Raw genomic sequence first — 24,842 nt, forward strand, 5'->3', positions numbered from 1 at the left:
ATTTGCCCTCAACATCCCACTTTCTCCTTCATCACTTCACAGAAAGATACCCGCCAAAATGAGCAATCCCAAAGGAGTCGCCGAGAACATGCTGTGGGGAGGTCGTTTCACCGGTAAGCTTCATTCGACTCTGCTACTGACCCTGCCTTTCCCCCATTTCGCGCATTACATCCCCGATCAATTCACACCGCATTGACTCATAACATGCTAACCAAAATATTCAAATCGCAGAGGGCATCGACCCCCTCATGATGCAGTACAACATGTCCCTGCCCTTTGACCGCATCATGTGGAAGCAAGACATTGCCGGCTCAATTGCCTTCGCCCGCGCCAACATGAACAACGGCATCCTGACCGCGCAAGAGTTCGCCGAGATCGAGCGCGGTTTCGTGCAAATTGCCCAGGAATGGAGCACCAACACCTTCGAAGCCAAGGAGAACGACGAGGACATTCACACCGCCAACGAGCGCCGACTCAGCGAGATCATTGGCAAGGAGATCGGCGGCAAGCTGCACACTGGCCGCTCGCGCAATGAGCAGGTCGCTACCGATATGCGTCTCTGGCTGCGCGATGAGCTGCGCATTCTCGACTCCCACCTCTGCGACCTGATCAAGGTCTCTGTCGCCCGCTCCGAGAAGGAAATTGACATCCTCATGCCCGGCTACACTCACCTCCAGAAGGCCCAGCCCGTCCGTTGGTCCCACTGGATGCTTTCGCACGCCACTGCCTTCGCTAGTGAGCTGCAGCGTCTGCGTGAGGTTATTGCTCGCGTTAACCGTAGCCCTCTCGGCTGCGGTGCTCTCGCTGGAAACCCGTTCCAGATTGACCGTCACGCTATGGCTAAGGAGCTTGGCTTTGATGATCTGCTGTACAACTCCATGAACACCGTCGGTGACCGTGACTTCGCTATGGAGACTATGCAGTGGGGTAGCTCTTTCATGCTGAAAATCTCCCGATGGGCTGAGGATTTGATTATCTACAGCAGTCTGGAATTCGGTTTCGTCCGCCTGTCTGATGCGTACTCGACTGGTTCCTCGCTGATGCCCCAGAAGAAGAACGCCGGTGAGTTTCAGTCATTACACACCTTCACCTGCTAAATTAAGACCATGTCCATATACTAATTCTACTCCCTCTTTAGACTCCCTGGAATTGCTCCGCGGCAAGTCCGGCCGTGCCTTCGGCCAAATGGCCGGTCTGATGATGACCATCAAGGGCCTGCCCACCACCTACAACAAGGATCTGCAAGAGAGCATCGAGCCCCTGCTCGACCACATCAAGACTGTCAGCGACAGCATCCAAATCGCCACTGGCGTCCTGTCCACCCTCACCACCATCCCGGAGAAGATGACCGCCGCCCTGGCCCCTGAGATGCTGGCCACCGAGATCGCCGACTACCTCGTCCGCAAGGGCGTCCCCTTCCGCGAGGGTCACCACATCTCCGGCCGTGTCGTTGCGCTCGCCGAGAACACTGGTATCCCCATGGACAAGCTCTCGTTGGAGCAGCTTAAGGCTGTTGATGCTCGCTTCGGCGACGATGTTACGACTTGCATGGACTATGAGCGTGCTGTTGAGCTTAAGGATGCTATTGGTGGTACTAGCAAGCGTGCTGTTCTGGAGCAGACTGATGTTCTGCGCAAGTTGCTTTGATTTTCAACTTTGGGATTTGGATGAATGGTTTGGATTGATTGGGTCTGGCGGAGTGTGCGGGTTTAACTTGGCATAAAAGTATATGATGAAAAGATTAGCATTGCGGATTTGATACCTTGTGGTATTGTATTTCGGTTAGACAAAATGAGATATGATTTGAAGATTATGTGTGTCCGAGTCTTTAGTATACTATAGCACGTATGGCAGTACGTATAATAGGGTATTCTTTTGAAGAAGGCTAAATATCACGTTAGTAGAAATGAGTCATGGGTATAGTAGACTTCTCGATACAATTTGATTATAGTTAACCCTTCAAGTTCTTCTCTCCCAATAAACTCAACAAAAAAATTAGAATAAATGAAGTCGATGGTCGGATAGCCAGCCGATGCAGAGAAAGCAAGCCTACTAATAAACCTTGAAAGTATAACCCATCAACCATCATCCTCCTTGATCTTCTTCCACCCAGAAGACCCACGACGATCCTGAATTTCAAAAAATCCTCCAGACTCATAAGCAGGCAATATCTCACTAACCCCCGAAATTTTACTCCCAACCTGCCCTTCACTAAGCACATCCATCTCCACACCACGGTTCCGCACGTCCAAAGCCCCCGACGCATCTCTCTCAGCTTGAGCCTTCACGTTTCTACGACCAGACTCCGAATCCGAGCTACCTACGCTCAACCCCAATCCCAATCCTTTCAAGGCCGGGTGTACCTCCAGTCTCCCCCTCCACCCCTAAGCTCAAGCATCTCAGAAGGCGCATCGTACTCCATAAAGCTCATAACATGTTGATTCGGAGTACCCGCACTAGAGCCCAGACCTGAGCTTGCGCTTGCGCTTTTAACAGGGGTACCACTGCGACTGGACTTCTTATATCTCCCGCTAAATTTCGTCCTTGGACTAAGCGGGGTCGCAGTCGGAGTTGGAGATGGTGTCTCAACATCAACTTCGTCAATACTTGACATTCGATCTAAATTCGCACCCATAACGACGCCGTCCCGCGTCACGATTTTCCGTGCTGTATTTCGTGATATTAGGTCCGTTCCGGAATTTTGTACCCCATCCCGTGTGTGGAAGGATCTTCCTGTATACTCCGAAATTCCTACTTTCCTCAAACCCCCGTGCGGGTACTGGTCGGAAACAAGCGACGAATTCGCATTCAAGTTATTCCATTGCTGGTTGATTAATTCCGACTGTGGCTGCGCGGGGAGTTCTGCTCTTTGGCGGCGGAAGCCTGTGTCTGAGAGTTCGGGGACGTGTGGGGTTAGAGAATGATGGAGATGGGATTGAGGTGATTCGGTTGGGATTATGAGCGGTGCGAGGCTTGTACTGGATTTTGAGGGTGGGGTTGGGGGGCCATTGGAGTTTGATAGGGTTGAGAGGGTTAGGGATGAGAGGGTTGAGGGCGGTCCTGATTGATAGTCGTGGTAAATTTCGTTTCCAAGGCTGGATTTTGATGTTTCTGTCTTTGAGGCTGGGGATGCTGATATTGATTCTTTAGCTTGGTTCTAAGTGGGGAGTCCAAGTGGACTGGGAGGCAAGGGCTTTATGCTTACCGGCTGAGTGTGGGCTTTCTTTGGCCGTTGCTACTAATGCCGTTGCTGATGACGAAGGGCTTTTCTTTGTAGTGGACGTTTGGTCTTGAGCTCGAAGGGATTGAGTGGAGACGGAGCGGTGCATCTTGATTTTAACCTTCGCTCGACGTCGTTTGATGCAAAAGTAGAGAAGTAGAGCGAGTAGAATTGCGGCGATCGCCGCGCCCACAACACCGCCTATCATGCCAGAATTGCTGTGGTGGCTGGACGACGTGCTTACTGCTGTCTGGCTTGCGCTAACTGCAGATGTTAAGGTGGCTGCGGATTCTGCGGATGTAGTTGAATATGTTGCAGATGATGTGCTTGTGCTGGTGGATAGTATACTAGCAGTGCTAGAAGTGGCAACCGAAGTGGCTTCTGAGGAGGCCTCTGAAGTTGTCTTAGAGCTGGATGAAGAAGTCGTCTCTTCAACTGCAGTGGTAGTCTCGGCGGTTGAAAGGGTTGCCGATGTTGACTTAGATGTCGAGGTTGTTGTGACTTTCTTGGTAGTGGTAATTGAGTCTTCGTCCGGGCAGACGCCGTCGGAACATGGGTCAACCGAGCAGCATCCTGTATATGGCCCCGCGTTACAGACATACCATTGTTTGCCGTCGGTACAGGTTCTGCCTGCTTGCTGCAAGCCCAGCATATTAGGAGAAGACGAAGAGGTCGGTTATGGAAACGCTAAACAACGAGCATCGAGGGTATCGCATGAAATCCGCTGCAAACGTAGCAGATCTATGCTCGGTGGGAATATTGAAAAGGTGCAAGAAGGAAGGCGGATCGAGGGCTTGCGTTGGCCATGGTTCGAGAGATATTGCTGACACTTTGAATGCCCTGGGTTCTCGAAACGTTCAAAGAAAGCACCTTCTTTAAGACTGTTCTATGCCCAGGTGGACCCCGGCAGTCCAGAGGCAGAAAACCAATCATGGTCAATGGTTCGTTCGAGAACTGTCTTTGTGGACTTGCATCCCTGTATAGCAGTGGCCAGCTGAAGGATATGTAGGCTTGCTGTGGCAATGTCAGATCGATGAAGACCTAGAGAAAGAGCCTCGTCCTCGGAGCTGTGAGAACATGTAAGACAAAGACCCCTTTGTTATGCGCCACCGACCCTCCGAATTGGGAACGTGGGAATTCTAAACATGATAATACAGGAATAATAATATAAAGGCGATGCCTACTACGAGGAACCAAGGTGAACAAAAAAGAAATCCAGTGAGATGGGACAACTGAGAAAATAAAACACTCAGTACACCGACTCTTCGCCGTCAGATAACAAAAAAAAAGAAATATGGCTATACAGTATGGTAAGTAACACAAGTTAAATAGAAAACATGCTCTTTTCGTGGACTCCCATCGACGCCACGAGCTGTTTTCACGATCACCCTGGGGTGGTGTGTTGCTCAATTAGCATCGGAAACAAATCCGTGGTATTCTTCCAGCGCGATCCCCAAACGGACCGCACTCCTCTCAAAACGAGAGCTTAGTAGGTACGCTTGAAGGGAGGAACGGACTTGCACTCGTTCTCATCCAGAGTACCAGACTCAACAGCACGGTAGCCGAGCTCGACATCACCGTGGGGCTTCTTCTGCCATGTGAGAGTGTGCTTCATCCAGTTCTCGTCATCACGGTCGGGGAAGTCCTCACGGGCATGAGCACCACGGGACTCCTTACGGTTGGAGGCGGCCAGGGCGGTTTGGGTACTGTAGAAAAGTTAGCATAGGGTATTGATGCGGTAGGGATATAGGATAAAACGTACGCGCAAGTCAGCAGGTTACGGAGCTCGAGGGTCTCAACAAGGTCGGTGTTCCAGATCATGGAGCGGTCCTTGGTGCCGACCTGGTCGTACCAGGTGTCAATCTCGTTGACACGCTTGACACCATCATCCAGGGACTCCTGGGTACGGAAGACAGAGACATCGCTCTGCATGGCCTTCTGCATGGCCAGGCGGATATCGTTGGTGGACTTGGGGCCATCGGCGTTGCGGACAAAGTCCAGATCCTTGATGGACTGGGCACCGGCGTCGGAGGACAGAGGCTTGTGGGGCTTGCCGGGGTGGAGATGTCGCGGACACGGTGGGAAACGGCACGACCGAAGACGATCAGATCAAGCAGAGAGTTGGCACCCAGGCGGTTGGCACCGTGGACGGAGACGGAGGCGGCTTCACCGCAAGCGAACAGACCAGGGACAACCTTGTCCTTACCCTGCTCATCAACAGTCAAAACCTCACCGGTGTACTTGGTGGGGATACCACCCATGTTGTAGTGGACGGTGGGCAGAACGGGGATGGGCTGCTTGGTGACATCGACACCAGCGAAAATGGAGGCGGTCTCAGAGATACCGGGCAGACGCTCGTGGAGCAGCTCGGCGGGCAAATGGCTCAGCTGCAGGTAGATGTGGTCCTTCTCGGGACCGACACCACGACCCTCGCGGATCTCAAGGGTCATGGAACGAGACACGACGTCACGGGAAGCCAGATCCTTGGCGGTAGGAGCGTAACGCTCCATGAAACGCTCACCCTCGGAGTTGAGCAGGTAACCACCCTCACCACGGGAACCCTCAGTGATCAGGCAGCCAGCACCGTAGATACCAGTAGGGTGGAACTGGACGAACTCCAGATCCTGGTTGGGCAGACCAGCACGGGCAGCCATGGCCATACCGTCACCAGTGCAAGTGTGGGCGGAGGTGCAGGAGAAGTAGGCACGTCCGTATCCACCAGTGGCCAGAACGGTCTGGTGGGCCTTGAAGCGGTGCAGGGTACCGTCCTCCTGGTTGTAGGCGATGATACCGCGGCACTCGCCGTCCTCCATCAAGAGATCGAGGGCGAAGTACTCGATGAAGTAGTTGGTGTTGTGGCGCAGAGACTGTCCGTAGAGAGTGTGCAGCAGGGCGTGACCGGTACGGTCAGCGGCAGCGCAGCAACGGTAGGCCTGGCCACCCTTACCGAAGTCCTTGGACTGACCACCGAAGGCACGCTGGTAGATACGGCCATCCTCGGTACGGGAGAAGGGGCAACCGTAGCCCTCCAGCTCGCGGACGGAGGCGGGAGCCTCGCGGGTCATGTAGTGAATCGCATCCTGGTCACCGAGCCAATCCGAACCCTTCACGGTATCGTACATGTGCCATCTCCAGTCATCCTCGTGCATGCTATAGATGTTCAGTTAGTTCCAGCTCGGCACGTGCGGTGCTTAAGTTGTCGATTGGGTAGGGTTGACGTACTTTCCGAGAGCAGCGTTGATACCACCCTGGGCGGCGACAGTGTGACTTCTGGTAGGGAACAGCTTGGAGACACAGGCAGTCTTGAAGCCAGCCTCGGCAAGACCGAAGGCAGCGCGCAGACCGGCACCACCGGCACCGACAACGACGGCATCGTACTCGTGATCCTGATCCCGGTTAGATATTACTTCAATGGCAATACAATCTGATGCGCTTGTAGCGATGGCGGCTTACAATGATCGGGTACTTCTCGGCGAGGTAGCTGGTGTTCTCCTGGGCGCGCAGAGGTCCGTTGGCAAAGATCCGGGCTAATGGGAGTGGGAAAAAGGTGTTAGCTGTGATGCCAGAGGTAGCGGAAGAGGTCGGTCGGGGTTCAATGGCGTACCAGCGGGGCGCGAGGAGGAGAAGAGACGTCTTTGATCCCTCAAGACACGGGAGACCTGTACACGATGGGCCAAGGTTAGTCTTCAAAGTTGGATTGCGCACTCGGGCCGAAAAGATTGCGCGAAGGACTAACCTTAGAGGCGGGAGCAAGGCTCCGCAGGCTGATGGAGCTCATTGTGAAGGGACAAAAGAGAGATAAACTCCAATTACCCAAACAATATAGAGACACCGAAGGGGGAAGATTAGCTTAGAGCGGAGAGGAATGGAAATTGGGGAGACTCCTTCCTGGAATTCCTGTTCGGGATCACGGTTGGCAGTTTGGTGCTGACTAACCCGGGTTGCGGTGGTCCAGCTGCCGAGCAGTCGGACCGAGGCCAATCATCGTCCAGGGAATGGTCACCTCAATGCCCCAGAAGTGAGCCCCTGCACGTGATCCGCTTTTCGTTTTGCCGGCCGTCGGAAGAGGTCGGGGCCCGGCTATAGCAATAGTGAACGTAGTTCACTATATGTAGATGCTATAGTTGACTATAGTTAAGTTTATTGCATTTATTATATACATTGCATCTATAGACTTAGACTCTATTGTAAAGTAGCTAGTAACTACGGTCTACCTACTAGTACTACCCCAGTGATAATATCTTATACTGGGCACGGTATACTGTACTGCATGATCCACCAATTGGGAAAGCGCGATCCAGCTGTTCCGCCTAAATTCCGAGGCTGCCACTTGGAATCCTCAACCTCGGATGAAACGGCCTTGGCATGCCCTAGTCTACTATATAGTATCGACATGGGCAGCATTTTCGGTTTTGTTTTGTTTTCCCTTAGAATAGATCAATATAAAAGTATATCAAATTTGAGTGTATCTTTTAAGCTTAAATTGAACCTTGGAACCTTGGAAGTCATCAACCACTGCGGTTAGCTACCACTGGCAGTGTATTCACCGATATAAATCCAATTTTGATACAACCGGATGGCTACCCTAAAAACTTTGAATATCCTTTAACGACCCAATTGCTACCTACAAAACTTGATATTGTGCCTCTTGGACCATTTTTGAGATTTTTTATGTTCGCTACACAACTTGCCCAAATATTAAAATATACTATTATATCACTCGGTCGGATCAATCGGCAATCAAGCCGATGGCCGCATGTAACGTCTCTCGTCATTCTTGCTGAGAGTCACGGTACTACTGGAAAGGCCGATGCAGCTCGCGCTTCTCGGCCCCGAAGTGGCGTTCGTAGGTAACTCGTAGCCTTGCATGGAGCATGGATAATCCTTGCGGATCTGCAGATCATTGAGAGCTTGAAGGCCGCTCAGGGCCCGCTAGATTCGAGCTCCACATACCACAACTTGGAATCAAAGTCATCACTAAACATATTCGTCGGTCTTGACATCAAATCCCGATTCTGTGTTACTTCTTAGCAGAATCACTCAAAATATTCGAGATTTTTGAGAATTTCGGTAGGGACTTGTGGGAATCAAGGGTCGATGCTCACTAGATCAGAAATGAATACTCCTAGCGCTATTGGATAATACATTACCAGTAAATTATTCAGATACAAGCCTCCATAGATTCCTAATTTATTTGAAATCTGCCCATATCGTACTTTGAACCATGACATCAAGGCGGCTTGTTGACCTGGCCTTGTTTGTACAACAAGCTTTATGGATCTGCGGGAATCTTACGCTAAAGTCCGCTCAGAACCCGCTCCAAGGAATGCATGGACTTTCGGTCCTCGCTCGTTCGGAACGACCGTCTTCAACGATGCGGATTTTGCGATGAGCGATATTTCTCTGCAGTATGAGATGCAACCATGAGCTCTTTTTGGGCTGATCGGCAGTATAGCCAGCAGTGCAGAGGCTATAAAGACGACAATAACCTCCCAAGCTTGAGAAGAATACTCAGCTCGACAACCTCCCATATAAACCGAGCTAAATATCCTACAATTATCTTCGCCACTGCGACAATGAATCTCAAGACTCATCCGCCCACTACCTTTGGGCGACGCAACTTTGTCGACGTGATCGATGAAATCGCATCTTCTGAACCATCTCGGCCCGTTGTTTTTCTTCCCCGTTCTGCAAACGCAGAAGATGGATGGGAAGAATTGACCTTCGGGAAATATGCCAATTCCATCAACCGCTTTGCTAAGTGGATCGTCGAACGCGCCGGACATGCTAAAGACGGGGACTATCCCACGGTCGCGTACATCGGTCCAAATGACATACGATACTTGATTGTTTTGGCTGCGTCGATAAAAGCTGGTTACAAGGTAAGTATCTCGCTTTTGAGAATATTGGGGGTCCGAGGCTCACTTTTTATTACAAGTTAGGCCCTTTTTATCTCCCCCCGCAATAACATCGAGAGCCAGTTGTCTCTGTTTCAGGCGACTGATTGTCAGTGGATAATTCACTCACCAGAGGCCACGAAAGTGGTAGAGTCTTGGTTGAGTGCTCGCCCGATGAAATCAAGCCTGATCGATTCTATCAGCGATATCCTTTCCGATGAGCACGTCCCGTCTTTCCCTTACCAAAAGCCATTTGACGAAATTCGCACAAAGCCGGCTTTCGTTCTACATACAAGTGGTAGTACTGGAACTCCAAAACCAATTATTTGCCGTCATGGTATTCTCTCGCTAGCTGATGCATATCATCAACGACCTGAATTCACTGGATATTCTCATATTATGAAGGCCTTTTCGGAGATGGGCAGCAAGGTTTTGTGTACAAGTATGGGTTCTTCTCATCCTCAAACGTTATGCATGACCTAACAAAATCTCTTGATTCAGTGCCATTTTTTCACGCTCTCGGTCTCTACTATTACATCAGTCTTTCAATCTTCTGGGGCACTCCGCTGGTGCTCCCAATTGCAGACCAGGCAGTGACCCCGGATAGTGTCTACTCTTTTATCAATAATTCCGGAGCCGATGCTGCTGTTTTGGCTCCATCCCTTTTACAAGACATGAGTCACGACAAGGATGATATGAATTTACTAGCTACGCTTTCATTTGTGACATGTGGTGGTGGTGGCCTTGAGGTTGAGGCTGGGGACCGACTTGTGGAGGCCGGAGTCACGCTCGCCAATATCATTTCAACCACAGAGTGAGACCCCTGAAGGCCAACCCGATTGAAATCCATTGTATACCATTGCTGATACAAAATAGATATGGGTTGTACCCAATTTATTTCCAGCCAGATATGAAATTATGGAGATACTTCGTTTTCGATGATGAAACCTTTGGCTCCGATTACCGACCGACTGGCGATGGCACCTTCGAGCATGTCATAGTCCGCCGAGATCAAGACCCTGGAATGCAAGGCATCTTCTATACTTTTCCCGAGCTTAATGAGTATCACACCAACGATCTATACAAATCTCACCCAACTCTCCCTCATCTTTGGCTGCATTCCGGAAGATCAGATGACGTGATTGTATTTTCAAATGGCGAGAAGCTGAATCCCGTATCGATCGAATCTATTGTTGGCGCTCATCCAGCTCTCAAACGAGCTGTCGTCGTCGGTCAAGGTAAATTCCAAGCTGGCATTTTCCTCGAGCCACATGAAATTTCCAACGATGATGCTGCGGCCCGCCTTATCGACAATGTCTGGCCTACCATTGAGCAGGTAAATAAACAGACAGTGGCCCATGGACAGATTGCCAAACATTTGGTCAAGATTTCAGACTCCACAAAAGCTATCCCATCATCTGCCAAGGGCTCTCTTCAGCGAGGTGCGTTCTTGAAACTCTACAAGGACGAAATCGAGAAGATGTATGAGGGCAATGATGCAGCCGGAACGGTGGGGCTTTCACTTGAAAGTGAAGATGCTCTTATGAAATCACTGTATGACATTATCATCACACAGCTTGGCGTTGAGGAGATCATGCCCGATGCAGACTTCTTCGAAGCTGGTATCGACTCGCTTGGAATCATCAACTTGAGTAAAATTCTTGCAAATGAGCTCCAACATGCTGGGGTGTCTGAAGACTGCTGTGTGGTTACGACAAGAGTTATCTATGGCAACTCCTCCCTTCGAAGGCTCGCTCGAAATCTGTTTGCCCGTATTTCTCAAAGCCAAGTCATCGCCGATGACAATGATGGAGTGGAAGCGGCAAATTCACTCTTGAAGAAGTACAGTATCGAGTCGGTCGATGGCACTATTCCCGACAAGCCATCACCCAAAGACAACGGACAGACAATCATTCTTACTGGGTCGACTGGAAGTCTCGGCTCGTATATTCTGGACCTACTGGAGGGCAGCGACTCTGTTTCAAAGGTCATTTGTCTCAATAGAAGCGCCGATGGAGGTTGCATGAAGCAACTTCAGTCTAATGGAGAGCGAGGCCTCCAGGTTGAATTTCCAAAATCGGAATTTCTACACGCAGATCTGTCACAGGAAATGTTTGGACTGAACGGTGTCATCTACGACCGTCTCTTGTCATCGGTGGACCGCATCATCCACAATGCTTGGCCAGTCAATTTCAACCTTTCTGTTGAATCGTTCGATTCCAGCATTCACGGTGTCCAACGATTGGCAGACTTCTCTTTCCATGCCACAAAGTGTGTTCCAATCGTTTTCTTGTCATCGGTGGGCGCTGTCGATCGCTGGGCTGAACCTGGACCTGTTCCCGAAGCTCTTCTTACCAATATGGGCCTTGCCTCAATGGGATATGGTCAATCTAAGTTTATTGGTGATTTGATTCTACAGCAGGCAAGAGACAAGCTCGGTGTTCCAACTGCAGTGGTTCGTGTCGGTCAAATTTCTGGTCCTCGCAACGGAAAGGGAGCCTGGAATAAGCAGGAATGGCTGCCGACTATCATTTCTTCGTCGATAAGCCTTGGCCAGCTGCCTACAGACCTTGGTGCGAATAATTCAATTGACTGGGTCCCGGTCGAAGATGTCGCTATGATAGTCCTTGAAATTGCAGGCATTCTATCATGCCGCCCTTTGTCTGAGATATCTGGCCATTTCCACATTGTGAACCCAGTCCATGCACAGTGGAGAGATCTTGTAGGGTCTGTGAAGAGCTTCTACGAAGAGCAAGGGTATCCAATGGCGTCTGTTGATATGGCCACCTGGGTCAAGGCTGTTGAAGCTAGCTCTGAGAACGGAAGCAAAATTCCCGCTGTGAAACTTTTAGATGCCTACAAGGGACTCATTGCCGAAAAGCCTCATCACCCGGGATTCTCTACGACTAGAACAAGGGGCTTCAGTAAGACGCTAGACCGGCTTACTCCTATCAATGCAGAAATGATGAAGGCATGGTGCAAAGAGTGGAGCTTTAATGTTGACTGAATGAAACCTGAATGCCACGTCTTCATACGGTGATCCTTAACTATAGACATGCAGCTAGATATAGAATTCGTCAATTCTCCTCAAGATCTACTAGTACTATTTCATGATTGTTCTGGTTTTGTTCATCGGAGACTAATCTAGAGGTTTCTGCCAAATTTGTATTCAAACAATGTGCTCCAAGGTTTAAATGAATCGGTAGAATGCGCAATATGCAATAGAAATTAATGTCAATTTTTGAGCCTACCAAATCTCAAGTGATAGCTTGGTTAAACCTGCCGTTGCCATGGATTCGTGGTTATATGGATCACTCCGGGAACTTGAATCAGTGGATGGACTCTAGTAATTTTAGCGTATCGTGACGCTAAACCAGGGCAGGTCAAATTTTATAATCTCGCAGATTCGAATTTAATACTTTGATATACCTTTGGAGCTGAATTCTATCAGAGTATTGAAACTTCATTAAGTACCCTGGCAATCAGCTCCCAGCTTGACCGCCCTGCGTGCCACCATTGAGAATGAGGCAGGAGACACACGGCCCACTCCGAAGATGATAATATTCAACAGTCCGAAGTGTGATCTCCGATGTGACGCGGCTGGGCTGTCTGGTAGATGAGTCAACTCGGGATTATCGGGTTGAAGAGTACGACTTTAGAGCGCGTTCGTTCCCTCTGCCCAATATGAAACCACCCCTGGCCTGCAAAAACTGCCGAGCGCGCAAGAAGAAATGCGACCGCGCATATCCTATTTGTTCCTACTGCCTAAGGTCTGTTGGATTGAACTTTTCTACAGCGATTTATCCTAACATTAAGCTAGAACCCATGACCGCTGCGAATACCGAATTGACGGCCATACTAACCGCGCTACGCGGCCAATGGTATCAGGTGCGCCCTTGGCAAATGAAAGCGAGGTTGCAAAAAGAGTTCGATTCAATGCAGCAATGTTTTTGGGAAGCTCAAGTCAAACTATCCCGGTGCCCCCTTCACTGAAAAGTGACGCCGTTGGTGCTGATATTCTAGAATACATCTATGGCCCTGGCCAAACCAATCGAGAGCAATGGGTATCTAATTTTGCCAATGTTGTCGACTCATGGATACCATTTATTCCCCTCGATGAGCTTCATACAAGATTATTGAATGAAAGCAGCCACCTAAGTGCAGAAGATGTACTTTTGCTTGCATGCATCAAGTTGAATGCAGACGCTCTCCCTGAAAACCAACCTCTAAACAACCAGTATCTCGCTGTGAAATCATCATTCATGACTATAGAGATCTACGGTACGCTCTCTATCAGATTGCTCCAGGCTTCGCTTCTACTTCTCTTTTACGAGTTTGGACATGGCATTTTCCCGTCCGCGTATACAACCCTGGGGTGCTGTGTCCGATATTTAGGGGCTCTTGAGATAGAAGCAACACTAGGACAAAATGATACAAACGACTGGATAGATCTTGAGCAAAAAAGACGTTTATGGTGGTCGGTATATGTTATGGAGCGGTTGGTCAATTCTATATTTATGTTCTTCGTCATGTTGCTAAATCATGATGCTAGGATCATAGCTCTTGGTTGTCCACAATACCCACTTTTATTGCGAGAACCAGACGAAGCCTACATACTCCCTTCAGATGATGCTTCATGGAAACAATCGGTATTCAATCCGAATTTCTTCATCCTGGAGCCTCCATTCTAACAAATCATAGCGCCCATCGCCTGGCGCCAACTTAACGCTTTTATCGCCGGCGAGTTCCAACATGGGGACATTTCGTCTACTGGTCCATGCCACATATCTAGTTGGTCGAGTACTGCAATTATTTTCTGACCATAAATCTGGAGATCAATCAATTCGTACGAGACGGATACAACTCTACCGCACGATCAGCGCACTAGCTATTGTATTGGAAGTTGAGTTGCAAACATCGCTCGTTTCAGTCAGTGTAGCACGCAGCATTATAAACAGGTGAGTACCCGGTCCTAAGATCAGCTATGTCTCAAATCTAACTTCCTAGCGCGCTATTTGTACTTTATTCTTTTGATGAACCAGGCGATGACGAGCCTGCCAGTATTTATGACCCTAGTCACCCACTGAGTAAATCAGCGCATACTTGTCTCAATTTGTCAAGAATTTACAACAGTGGTGATTATTCTAGTACCAAGAGAGCGTCTCCGTTTCTCATGTGTTGGGGGCATCCCGCCTTCAAGTATTTCTACGATCGTTATAACCTTGATGGGCACCAGCAGAGCTTGGAGGCACTTAATGATATGAGATGTGCAATGGAGTCCCTTGGTAAAAAATGGAAACTCGCAGGTGCGCAATATCTATCTCACGCTTATTGACGGCCTATAACATATGACATATAGGTGTCTACGCGGTTCTTTTGAATGGCAACCAAGTCTAAGATTCGGGGGGATGAGTTCAGTTACATTTTTCAGGAGTATTCCAAAGACGTGGCAGGGGGAAACTAATTGGAGCTGGAATAATTGCAACAATGCATAGCATAAATTGTTAGATTGAATAGCATGAGATAATACTTGAGAAAGCTTCGTATCAGAAAAAGAAACCGTCGCCGCCACACCTGTAATACTATCTATCATTCATCTATTGTGGCTGTGGCTGTGCCTTTTCTTTTGCCTTTGTATTCCTTGAAGATACGAGGATGAAATATTTGTAAATGCAATTGGCGCTTGTCTTTGCGCCCGAATGCCTTTCTGCAAGTGACCTCAGGACATGCATATTGCCTGGGAGAGATGTGGGTAGCCTTGACATGCCGCGCAAGGGTTTGCAGTCGAGAAAAGCTTTTCTTGTAGGTGCAGCCATTCCAATAACATTTCAATTCGCTCTGTGTCGGGGTGATATGGCATGAATTTACATGATGCATGAGAGATGATTCGTTAGGGAACATGTCGGTGCTGATACATCCATACCAACTGCATTTCCAAGCATGGGAGAGGGAACTGAAAATGATCAAAATGCTCGGTTAGAGCTTGGATAATTTATTAGGAGTATGTTCTCTTCCGCTCGTGTACTTACTAATTTCTTGGAAACTCTCCGTGTGATTTAACCGATGGTAGACCATTAAACTGACGAGGGCTATTGAGATGTGGCCCAGATATATTCGGCAGCGAAGAAATACTTTCAAGGTCACCCCCCTGTCTCCAACTAGCTTTATTCGTGTTATCCCAGTATAAAGATCTGTGATCGCTGCCAAAGGTTGCTTCAGCGGAGCTGGTATCCATGCCACAAGTCCATTGGGACGACGGTATGATACTCGGGGTTGGCATCATCGAAGGCGGCAATGCAGACTGATCCAGAGTAGAAGCACTTGTTGTTAAGCCCATTTCAACCGAGTATTCGAATGAAACAGGATCTATTGGGATCAAAACTGGAATATGGTTTCGGCCATCAACGCCGCTATAGTTGATGAACATGTGACTCAGCCAGCAAGATCCTGAATAATGGTCCATGGGGAAGGGGCCATTAAAAAATCGATCTATGAGTTATAAATTTTTCGTTGAAGTTATTTCTGGGCCAAAACTGAATCCAAGAGCGAACGGAATGTGTGCTGTGGATTTCTTTTATATTCGGATAGGACTACTTCTGGGAGATGACGGGCTCCGCCTGATACTTTACAAAATGTCAGTGGATCCAATATCTAAGTCCGGAATTCCACAGTAGGAGCAACAGAAAACGAGAGGTTCCGGGGTATTTCTTCCATTTTGGGCTCCAATGTTTGGTGCCAAACACTGGAACCCAAAGTGGAATAGTGTGTTCCTAGTTTGACTTGGCGTAGCTAGCTGAGGTTCTTTGACAACGGATCCCCTCCTGCACCTGGGTGATGGATGATACATTAGCTGCTCAGGTGGCCAATGGCGGTTCGTCTTTTTGGCCGGCCGCCATTGGATGCTTGAGGAATCTTTCACTCAAGGCCGTCCAATACAGATTAGCACCATATTACAAGGACTACAGGGTCAACGGTATTGTAGATTATAGATTCGTTCACAATGACAAGAACTAGAAGTGATCGTACAGCCTATCCGCCATGCTCCATGCAAGAACCAATCTCCCAAGCTCTAGTTGTATTGCATGTACGTCGCCGTCGAGTTGAACTTCAGGTTACCCTTGATAACCTTCTCCACTGATGCCAGGAAATCCTTCTCGGTGGCCACCTTTCTTCGAGCGCGGATGGCAAACATACCAGCCTCAGTCGCGACACTGCGTAGTTCGGCACCGGTAGCGTTGGGGCACAGGCGGGAAATCAGCTCCCATCGAATGTCCCGCTCGACGGACATGCTCTTGGCGTGAATTCGGAGAATGTTGGCTCGGCCCTCGACGTCAGGGAGAGAGAATTCGATCTTTCGGTCGATACGACCAGGACGCATCAGGGCAGGGTCCAATGTGGAAGGTCGGTTAGTAGCGAACATGACCTTGATGTTACCACGGGAGTCGAAACCATCCAACTGAGTAATGAGTTCCAGCATGGTACGCTGGACCTCGTTGTCACCACCGGCACCATCGTCGAAACGGGCTCCACCGACAGCATCGATTTCGTCGAAGAAGATAATGCACGCCTTCTTAGTGCGTGCCATCTCGAACAATTCACGGACCATTCGGGCACCTTCACCAACGTACTTCTGGACCAGCTCGCTACCAATAACACGGATGAAAGTTGCGTCTGTTCGGTTGGCGACGGCACGAGCGCAGAGGGTCTTTCCGGTACCGGGAGGGCCGTAAAGCAGGGCACCCTTGGGTGGGTCGATACCCAGGTTCACAAATCGCTCTGGTGATAACAAGGGCATCTCGACGACTTCTCGTAGCTTCTCAATCTGTTCTTTGCAACCACCAACATCGCCGTATGTAACATCGGGCTTATCTTCAACAGTCATCATCGTCACGCTGGGGTCGATCTTGGGAGGAAGTGGCAGCATGATCTGGTATTTATTCCTATCGACACTGTGGGACCAGTAGTCAGTATCCGTCGCCTTGAGGCCCGCTCATCATCGGAAGGGAAACACTTACCCAACTCGCATGCCTTCCTCAATATCTGTCGGACTAACGCGCTCTCCTAGATTGACGACAAACTTGGCGATCTGCTTGACGTTGATGACATATTTGCTCTTGTCGGCATCCTTCTCATCCTGAATAATCTTCGTGCAGCGAGCTACTTGCAAGGGCTGCTCTTCCGCCATCCGTTGTCGGTCGGCGGCGACATCCCAAAGGTGTGGAGGTGCAAGACCTGTGTCGGATTCCTGATGCGCGTGTGAGTGTGAGCTCTGGGGGGGGTCCAAAGGGGTCGAGGTAGCTGGCAGTGTAATAATTACCTTCACGCCGATCTTCTCGTTGACGCTGTTTTGTTTGTCTTTGATATCCTTCTCGAGCTTCTTGAGGGCGTTGGCGTAGGGAGCGGCTCCGTAAGTCTTAAGTACCGCAATGTCACTGCCAAAGACGTCAGTCACCATGACCACCACCACCACCACCACCATCACCACCGGAGCTCGGCAGCATCCCCGGATCGGTTGAACAATGGGCGACTCACTCATCTGAGAGGGGTGTGATCTTCTTCTCGGGCTCCTCATCATCAGCGAAGTTCTTCTGGTACTTCTCCCAGTTCTGGCCTGTCGCGCTAGGCATGGTGATGTGTTGACAGCCTCGGGCTGGAGAGCTGCGGAAGTATCGAATGTAGCGGACAAGTGAATAAGTCGAGATTCGAAATCGAGAGAACTCTGGGAATTGGGTAGATTGGGTGGATGGGGGATGATGATGTCGAGTTGAGAGAGCAGAGAGCTGTGGTGGCCGAAGCTCTCCCAGCGGCAACTGCAACTGGAACTCACTAATCAACGCCAAGCTTCATCACCGCCCCCCGAACCTCGCAGAATTTCCCTGTGTCTTCTCCATCTCCGCCAACATCACTCTCCCCTTTCTGTTTCATTTCTGCTTTTGAATATTCACATTCAATATGGCAGCTGCAGTGTCCCAGGGAGGCGCTGCCCCCACTACCTTCAAGGTGCGCCCCTGAAAAAAAAAAGCTGTTTGTGTGGGCTCCGTGCTAATGACCGGACAGGACAAGGAGAAGCCTATGGCCGTGCGATCATCCAACATTCTCGCCGCTCGAGGTATGTCAAAACGATTCTAGATGTGATGTGGATATTCAGCTAACCTTTAAATAGCTGTCTCCGATGCCATTCGAACTGTACGCTTGTCAAACCCGCTCACATTTATAAATTATACGGAGATGAGGGGCTAACGGAGAATCACAGTCTTTGGGACCCAGGGGTATGGATAAGATGGTAAGTACACCACAATGGTTGATTGGCAACGGGATACTAATACTGGCACAGATCCAAACCCCCAAGGGAAACACCATTATCGTACGCAATTCCATTTCCATACCTATCCTCCGATGACCCCTCCGACTGACTCCCCTCCCCCCCCCGCAGACCAACGATGGAAACACCATGCTGAAGGATATGAGCGTCATGCACCCCGCTGCTCGTATGCTGGTCGATCTCAGTGCCGCACAGGATGTCGAGGCTGGTGATGGTACAACCTCCGTCGTTGTCATTGCTGGCAGCCTTCTCGGTGCTGCTGATCGTCTGCTGTCCAAGGGCATTCACCCCACCGTCATCTCCGAGTCCTTCCAGCGCGCTGCCAACGCCGCTGTCGAGATCCTCCACAACATGTCCCGTCCTATTAACCTGACCGACCGCGCTACCCTCATCCAAGCCGCCTCTACCTCCCTCTCCTCCAAGATTGTCTCCCAGCACTCCGGTCTTCTGGGCCCTATGGCCGTGGACTCCGTCCTGAAGGTTGTCGACCCCAAGACCGCCGAGAACGTTGACCTGCGCAACATCCGTATCGTGAAGAAGGTTGGAGGTACCATTGAAGATAGTGAGATGATCGATGGCCTGGTCTTGAACCAGCCCGTCATCAAGAACAGCGGTGGCCCAACAAGAATTGAGAAGGCCCGGATAGGTCTCATCCAGTTCCAGCTCAGCCCTCCCAAGCCTGATGTATGTCGCCCGCCCGGTATTCTTTTTTTCGGAAGGACGGCGAAACTGACCCCTCTTAGATGGAGAACCAAATCGTTGTCAACGACTACCGCCAGATGGACAAGATCCTGAAGGAGGAGCGCCAGTATCTGCTCAACATGGTCAAGAAGATCCAAAAGACCAAGTGTAACGTCCTTCTGATCCAGAAGTCGATCCTCCGCGACGCCGTTAACGAACTTTCCCTGCACTTCCTTTCTCGTCTTAAGATCCTCGCCATCAAGGACATCGAGCGCGATGAGGTCGAGTTCCTGCTGCAAGTCTCTCGGCTGCAAGCCCGTTGCCAACGTCGACAGCTTCACCGAGGACAAGCTCGGTACTGCTGACCTTATCGAGGAGGTTCAGTCTTCCGGTGCCCGTTACGTCAAGATCACTGGTATCAAGGCCCCCGTCAACCCCGTCAACCAGACCGTCTCCATCGTCGCCCGCGGTGCCAACCGCCTGATTCTCGACGAGGCCGAGCGTTCCCTCCACGATGCCCTCTGTGTCATCCGTTGTCTCGTCAAGAAGCGCGCCATGATTGCTGGTGGTGGTGCTCCCGAGGTCCAGGTTGCTCACACCCTTGCCATGCGTGCCCGTGAGCTCACTGGTACCGAGGCCATTTGCTGGAAGGCGTTCGCGGATGCCATGGAGGTCATCCCCACCACTCTGGCGGAGAACGCTGGTCTGAACTCGATCAAGGTTGTCACCGAGCTGCGCCACCGTCACGCCCAGGGCCAGTACAATGCTGGTGTTAGCATCCGCAGCGGCGGTGTCAAGGATGATATCACGGAGGAGAACATTCTGCAGCCTCTGCTGGTCAGCACCAGCGCGATTGAGCTGGCTGCGGAGACCGTGAAGATGATCATGAGAATTGACGACATTGCTCTGTCGCGGTAGATGGCTTCAGGGACCTCTGCCTAGAGCTGTATGATGAACCGCGATGGCATCGCGACGAGTAATTACTACCAAAAAATATCCGTTTTCACATAGATCTTGGGGTTGGGACATTTCCATCAAAAGTCTGATTGTCATGTCCTTTCATAATTCTTTTTCGACTAGTAGGATCCAGCTCTTGTAATTGCCATTCAATTTCCACCTGGGCAGTGGTACGTAGTACTACTGCCAGTGTCTTGGATCTTTTGGTCTAAATTAGAACAACTGTACGAGTTCACCACTATATATACCTAGGTACTACTACTGCCAGTGCCAAAGCTGTCGAAAAAATCACACTGAAGTCCATGACCCTCTCAAATCGCCAAGCTTGAATTCCAAGGTTTATGAACTTGAATCAGCCAAAGTCCTGAGGTCCCCTGGGCAAGTTGTCAGCCTGGAGTATTCTACTAGTAGTAGAGGCCCTAGGGGGAAGGCTAAGGTTGTTGGTGGCGGGTGAACAAAGAAACAACTTGAACATCTACCCCCACCACTTTCTCCCTGATGAACTTCAAGTTGAATTTGAACCTCAATGCTTTCAAGTTTCAAGTTTCAACCTTTTATTTCTCCAAGTCTCTTATCAATTGCGAGTCCTATTTATCCAAGTCCTCGCCACACTCGCCCAAAATGCATCTAGATGCGCCATCGTCCACCACCATCAGTGGACGGCGACTTTCAGACCACTGGCAGGATCCATGGAATCTCTTATTGAGCACTTTATTCGGAGATTTTTATCGAACGAACCGCGTCCACACCAGAAAAAGCTTGACCAAAAAGGGTTCTCAATAAGGCCTTTTCTCCGGTCTGCCATGGATGCTAGTGCTAGTGCTAGTGCTTTGTGTGCTAAGCAACAACTTCCAAGGTTGGAATACGCGATACGCGTCCTGTGCCTCATGAATGAGATACACCTGCAAGGACACCTGCATTTATCTTGGCAACTTCGCCCAGTGCCGAGACTTGAGAATCAGAAACCTTCCGAGTCAAGTTGGCTGTGGTGAACACTGCTTGTATACTCGTATCGGAGTCCCTATTCAGTGCCAAGTGCCGCGCTTGTCCGCGGATCCACCAAACCCCGAGAGAGTCCCACCGATAAGCAATCCAATCCAACCTCAGCTTCAGCCTCACCGCAGCTTTGACAACCATGGGGAAGCTCGATGACGAAGGCAGCCCCGAGGCAGTACCCTTACCTATTCGGCGATCGAATTCACTCGCCTCACAAGCTACCACCGATTCGGGCCTGTCGGTGGCCTCGGCGACCTTCCTCGAAGCTCACAAGGCAAGCATGCTAGCCGCGGACGATCAAGGAGGAGAAGGGGAGGGTCAGGGACAACGATACTACGATATAGAAGATGGGCCAGATGGAGGTTCGGATGAGCCCTTCTTACCAGGCCGGAAGAAGACAGAAGCCGTGTCGAGTCGGATGCGTCGCGTTCTCTGGACCTTGGGCTTGCTCTGTGTTGGTGGTTGGCTGCTCGCCTTCGTGCTGTTCCTGACATCGAAGCGACCCGGCACCGCGGCCCTCTCGTCTACCTCAACCGTTACTATTCACGATCCACACTCTGCGACCGGAGGCACTAGCTACGGACGGTCCGTCACATTGGAGCAGATGTTGAAGGGGGAGTGGTTACCGCGGTCGCATGCCATTTCCTGGATTGCTGGGCCAAATGGTGAAGATGGACTTTTGGTGGAACAAGGCGAAAGTGGAGATGGCTTTTTGCGAGTGGAGGATATTCGAAGCCGCAAAAACAAGTCGGGTGCTTTGGAAACCCGTGTCTTGATGGACAAAGCCGAGTTCCGGGTTGATGGCGAACTCGTCAGGCCGGGCATGACTTGGCCGAGCCCCAATTTGGAGAAGGTTTTGATCATGTCTGACTACCAGAGTAATTGGAGACACTCTTTCTATGGCAAATATTGGATTTTCGATGTCGCGACCCAGGAGGCGGAGCCGCTGGACCACAGTGACTTGAGTGATCGGGTCCAGCTGGCTGTTTGGTCGCCCCAGTCTGATGCCGTTGTTTTTGTCCGCGAGAATAATCTCTTCTTGCGGAAATTGTCTTCATCGGAGGTGACTCCCATCACTAAAAACGGTGGTGACGACCTCTTCTATGGCGTTCCCGATTGGGTTTATGAAGAAGAGGTCTTCCAGGGTAGAACTGGCACTTGGTGGTCGCAAGATGGGAAGTTCCTGACTTTCCTACGCACCAACGAGACTGCTGTTCCCGAATACCCAGTTCAGTACTTCCTGTCTCGCCCTTCAGGCAAGGCTCCGGAACCTGGCCTTGAGAATTATCCAGAGGTCCGACAGATCAAGTATCCCAAGTCTGGAGCACCCAACCCGGTGGTGGACTTACAATTCTATGATGTCGAAAAGAACGAGGTTTTCTCTATCGCCATGCCGGACGACTTTGCTGATGATGACCGGATCATCATTGAAATCGTCTGGGGGACCGGAGGCAACGTTCTTATTCGCGAGACCAATCGTGAGAGTGACGTTGTTAAGATTTTCGTTCTCGACACCGAGACTCGAACTGGAAAGCTCGCTCGGACAGAGGACATTGCTGCCTTGGATGGTGGCTGGGTTGAGCCCTCGCAGTCGACTCGTTTCATTCCCGCAGACCCGAAAAATGGCCGACCAGAGGATGGATACATTGATACTGTCATCCACGAAGGCTATGACCATTTGGCATACTTTTCTCCCATCGATAGCTCAGAGCCCAAAATGCTTACAAAAGGAAAATGGGAAGTCGTCAGCGCACCATCTGCGGTCGATTTGAAGAAAAACTTGGTTTACTTCGTTTCAACCCAGGAAGCGCCTACTGAACGGCATGTATACTCGGTCAAGCTTGATGGATCTGATCTTCGACCCTTGACAGATACATCCAAGCCTGGATACTTTGGTATTTCCTTCTCGGAAGGATCTGGATATGGACTGCTTACTTCGAAGGGACCCGCAGTACCCTGGCAAGCCATCATTAGCACCGATGGTGATAAATTGGAGATTGAAGATACTATTGAAGAGAATTCGCACCTCATTGAGATGGTCGAGGATTACGCACTGCCTGCAGAGGTCTACACTAATGTGACAATCGATGGGTATACCCTCCAAGTGCTCGAGCGCCGGCCGCCACACTTCAACCCGTCTAAGAAATACCCCGTGCTTTTCTTCCTGTACGGTGGACCCGGATCCCAAACGGTTGACCGCAAGTTTACGGTTGACTTCCAATCATACGTCGCTTCGAGCCTTGGCTATATCGTAGTCACCGTCGATGGACGGGGTACAGGTTTCATTGGACGGGACGCCCGATGCATCGTCCGTGGCAACTTGGGCCACTACGAAGCCAATGATCAGATTGAAACAGCCAAGATCTGGGCCGACAAGCCATATGTCGACGAAGGCCGCATGGCTGTGTGGGGCTGGAGCTATGGCGGGTTCATGACTCTGAAGATCCTCGAACGCGATGCGGGCCAGACATTCCAGTACGGCATGGCTGTAGCACCTGTCACTGATTGGAGATATTATGGTAATTTGATAACTGCTCGACTTGGTCAGAGTAGAATTAAACGGCTAACGTGAGTGACTTTTAATCACAGATTCTATATACACAGAACGCTATATGCACACACCGCAGCACAACCTTGAAGGCTACGAGAATGCGACGATCTCCGACGCCGCAGCCTTGGGTGAGAACACCCGATTCCTGATCATGCACGGTGTCGCCGATGACAATGTCCACCTCCAAAATTCACTTGTTTTGATCGACAAGCTCGACTTGGCGAATATCGACAACTACGATATGCAGGTGTTCCCTGATTCAGACCACAGCATCTTTTTCCACAATGGCCACACGCTGGTCTATGAACGTGAGTTCCTTGATACCCCACCCAGAAGGAACGGAACGGATCTGAAATGAACTAATGTGGATCATAGGTCTTTCGAGCTGGCTCGTCAATGCGTTCAACGGCGAATGGTCTCGCATCGAGAACCCAAAGCCTGAGCAAGACTCGGCATGGAATCGTTTGAAGCGGTCTTTGCAATTCGACCTCCCCGCTTGATCTGCGGTGCTACTTCTTTCGGGCTTTATAGATATCATTAGTGGTTCGTAAATACATAAATAACATCAATTGATTCGACGTTCGACATTCAGTCTAAGACATGATTCAGGCTTCGAGTATTCCGTATGTAGATCTCATCGACCCGGAAGATGTATCCCCAATTCCGACTACTAGTACGCGGCCCAGAAAGAACTAAACCTGTCAAGGCTCGATAACCGAACCTTGAAAATGATAGTCTGGGTGTACTCCGTAAGCCTCATAAGGTTCAGCGGGTTCAACTTTTTGTTCTCTCCATATCATGCTCCGTACTCATACGAGTACTCCCTACTCCCTACTCCCTACTCCCTACGCCACCCAGGCCACCCACAATAAGATTGCCCACGAGGGATCGACGCCAAGTAGATAATTCGAGCCCTAGACTGTCACGTGTTGGGGTCAAGCTGAAAGTGTGCCCCATATAAAAATAGGCCAACCCACTGATCCGCGTCTACTGATCCTTCTTAGCCGGAATTCCCCCGAACAGGATTTTAAGTGCGGTGCAGTAGTTTGTCCCAGGGAACGAACATGTCCATAATAACGGGATAATATATACCGATATTAAATCTACAAACCTCTGTGGAGTGAGTTTGGGTCGGATACCCGTTCAGTGGTTCTCCGAGCTGTCATTGGAACTGTCAAAACTGTCAAAATCCGGATCTTCATGGACCCCCCATCTCCC

General features: G+C 50.1%; 7 protein-coding genes across 7 annotated transcripts; 4 read left to right on the plus strand and 3 right to left on the minus strand.

Annotated features, from left to right (window-relative positions):
- Positions 1-58: 58 nt before the first annotated feature.
- Positions 59-1,647, plus strand: N7509_004882 (argininosuccinate lyase ARG4; the record flags this gene model as incomplete). Its single annotated transcript, XM_056629519.1, has 3 exons — positions 59-113; positions 232-1,062; positions 1,139-1,647. The coding sequence occupies 3 exons, from the start codon at positions 59-61 to the stop codon at positions 1,645-1,647; spliced, it is 1,395 nt and encodes a 464-aa protein (XP_056488821.1).
- A 431-nt stretch (positions 1,648-2,078) lies between these two features.
- N7509_004883 (uncharacterized protein) lies at positions 2,079-3,872 on the minus strand (the record flags this gene model as incomplete). The annotated part of the gene is made up of 4 exons (XM_056629520.1): positions 2,079-2,129; positions 2,181-2,316; positions 2,364-3,132; positions 3,206-3,872. 4 exons carry the CDS (start codon positions 3,870-3,872, stop codon positions 2,079-2,081), a joined length of 1,623 nt encoding a protein of 540 aa, XP_056488822.1.
- An 834-nt stretch (positions 3,873-4,706) lies between these two features.
- N7509_004884 (succinate dehydrogenase flavoprotein subunit) lies at positions 4,707-6,998 on the minus strand (the record flags this gene model as incomplete). The annotated part of the gene is made up of 7 exons (XM_056629521.1): positions 4,707-4,926; positions 4,983-5,269; positions 5,323-6,370; positions 6,443-6,606; positions 6,674-6,747; positions 6,825-6,879; positions 6,957-6,998. The coding sequence occupies 7 exons, from the start codon at positions 6,996-6,998 to the stop codon at positions 4,707-4,709; spliced, it is 1,890 nt and encodes a 629-aa protein (XP_056488823.1).
- A 1,798-nt stretch (positions 6,999-8,796) lies between these two features.
- Positions 8,797-12,124, plus strand: N7509_004885 (uncharacterized protein; the record flags this gene model as incomplete). The annotated part of the gene is made up of 4 exons (XM_056629522.1): positions 8,797-9,102; positions 9,163-9,559; positions 9,619-9,931; positions 9,994-12,124. The coding sequence occupies 4 exons, from the start codon at positions 8,797-8,799 to the stop codon at positions 12,122-12,124; spliced, it is 3,147 nt and encodes a 1,048-aa protein (XP_056488824.1).
- Positions 12,125-16,186: 4,062 nt separating this feature from the next.
- rpt1 (proteasome regulatory particle base subunit RPT1) lies at positions 16,187-17,744 on the minus strand (the record flags this gene model as incomplete). Its single annotated transcript, XM_056629523.1, has 3 exons — positions 16,187-17,066; positions 17,133-17,549; positions 17,650-17,744. 3 exons carry the CDS (start codon positions 17,742-17,744, stop codon positions 16,187-16,189), a joined length of 1,392 nt encoding a protein of 463 aa, XP_056488825.1.
- A 325-nt stretch (positions 17,745-18,069) lies between these two features.
- On the plus strand, positions 18,070-20,038 carry N7509_004887 (chaperonin-containing T-complex subunit CCT4; the record flags this gene model as incomplete). Its single annotated transcript, XM_056629524.1, has 8 exons — positions 18,070-18,117; positions 18,175-18,226; positions 18,281-18,303; positions 18,371-18,400; positions 18,452-18,481; positions 18,551-19,123; positions 19,183-19,406; positions 19,456-20,038. The coding sequence occupies 8 exons, from the start codon at positions 18,070-18,072 to the stop codon at positions 20,036-20,038; spliced, it is 1,563 nt and encodes a 520-aa protein (XP_056488826.1).
- Positions 20,039-21,212: 1,174 nt separating this feature from the next.
- Positions 21,213-24,124, plus strand: dapB (dipeptidyl aminopeptidase dapB; the record flags this gene model as incomplete). The annotated part of the gene is made up of 3 exons (XM_056629525.1): positions 21,213-23,592; positions 23,663-23,932; positions 24,000-24,124. 3 exons carry the CDS (start codon positions 21,213-21,215, stop codon positions 24,122-24,124), a joined length of 2,775 nt encoding a protein of 924 aa, XP_056488827.1.
- Positions 24,125-24,842: the final 718 nt, after the last annotated feature.

Source organism: Penicillium cosmopolitanum, assembly GCF_028827165.1.
Source record: "Penicillium cosmopolitanum strain IBT 29677 chromosome Unknown utg000006l:49.0-5199605.0:1.0-5204138.0, whole genome shotgun sequence".
Taxonomy (NCBI): Eukaryota; Fungi; Ascomycota; class Eurotiomycetes; order Eurotiales; family Aspergillaceae; genus Penicillium; species Penicillium cosmopolitanum.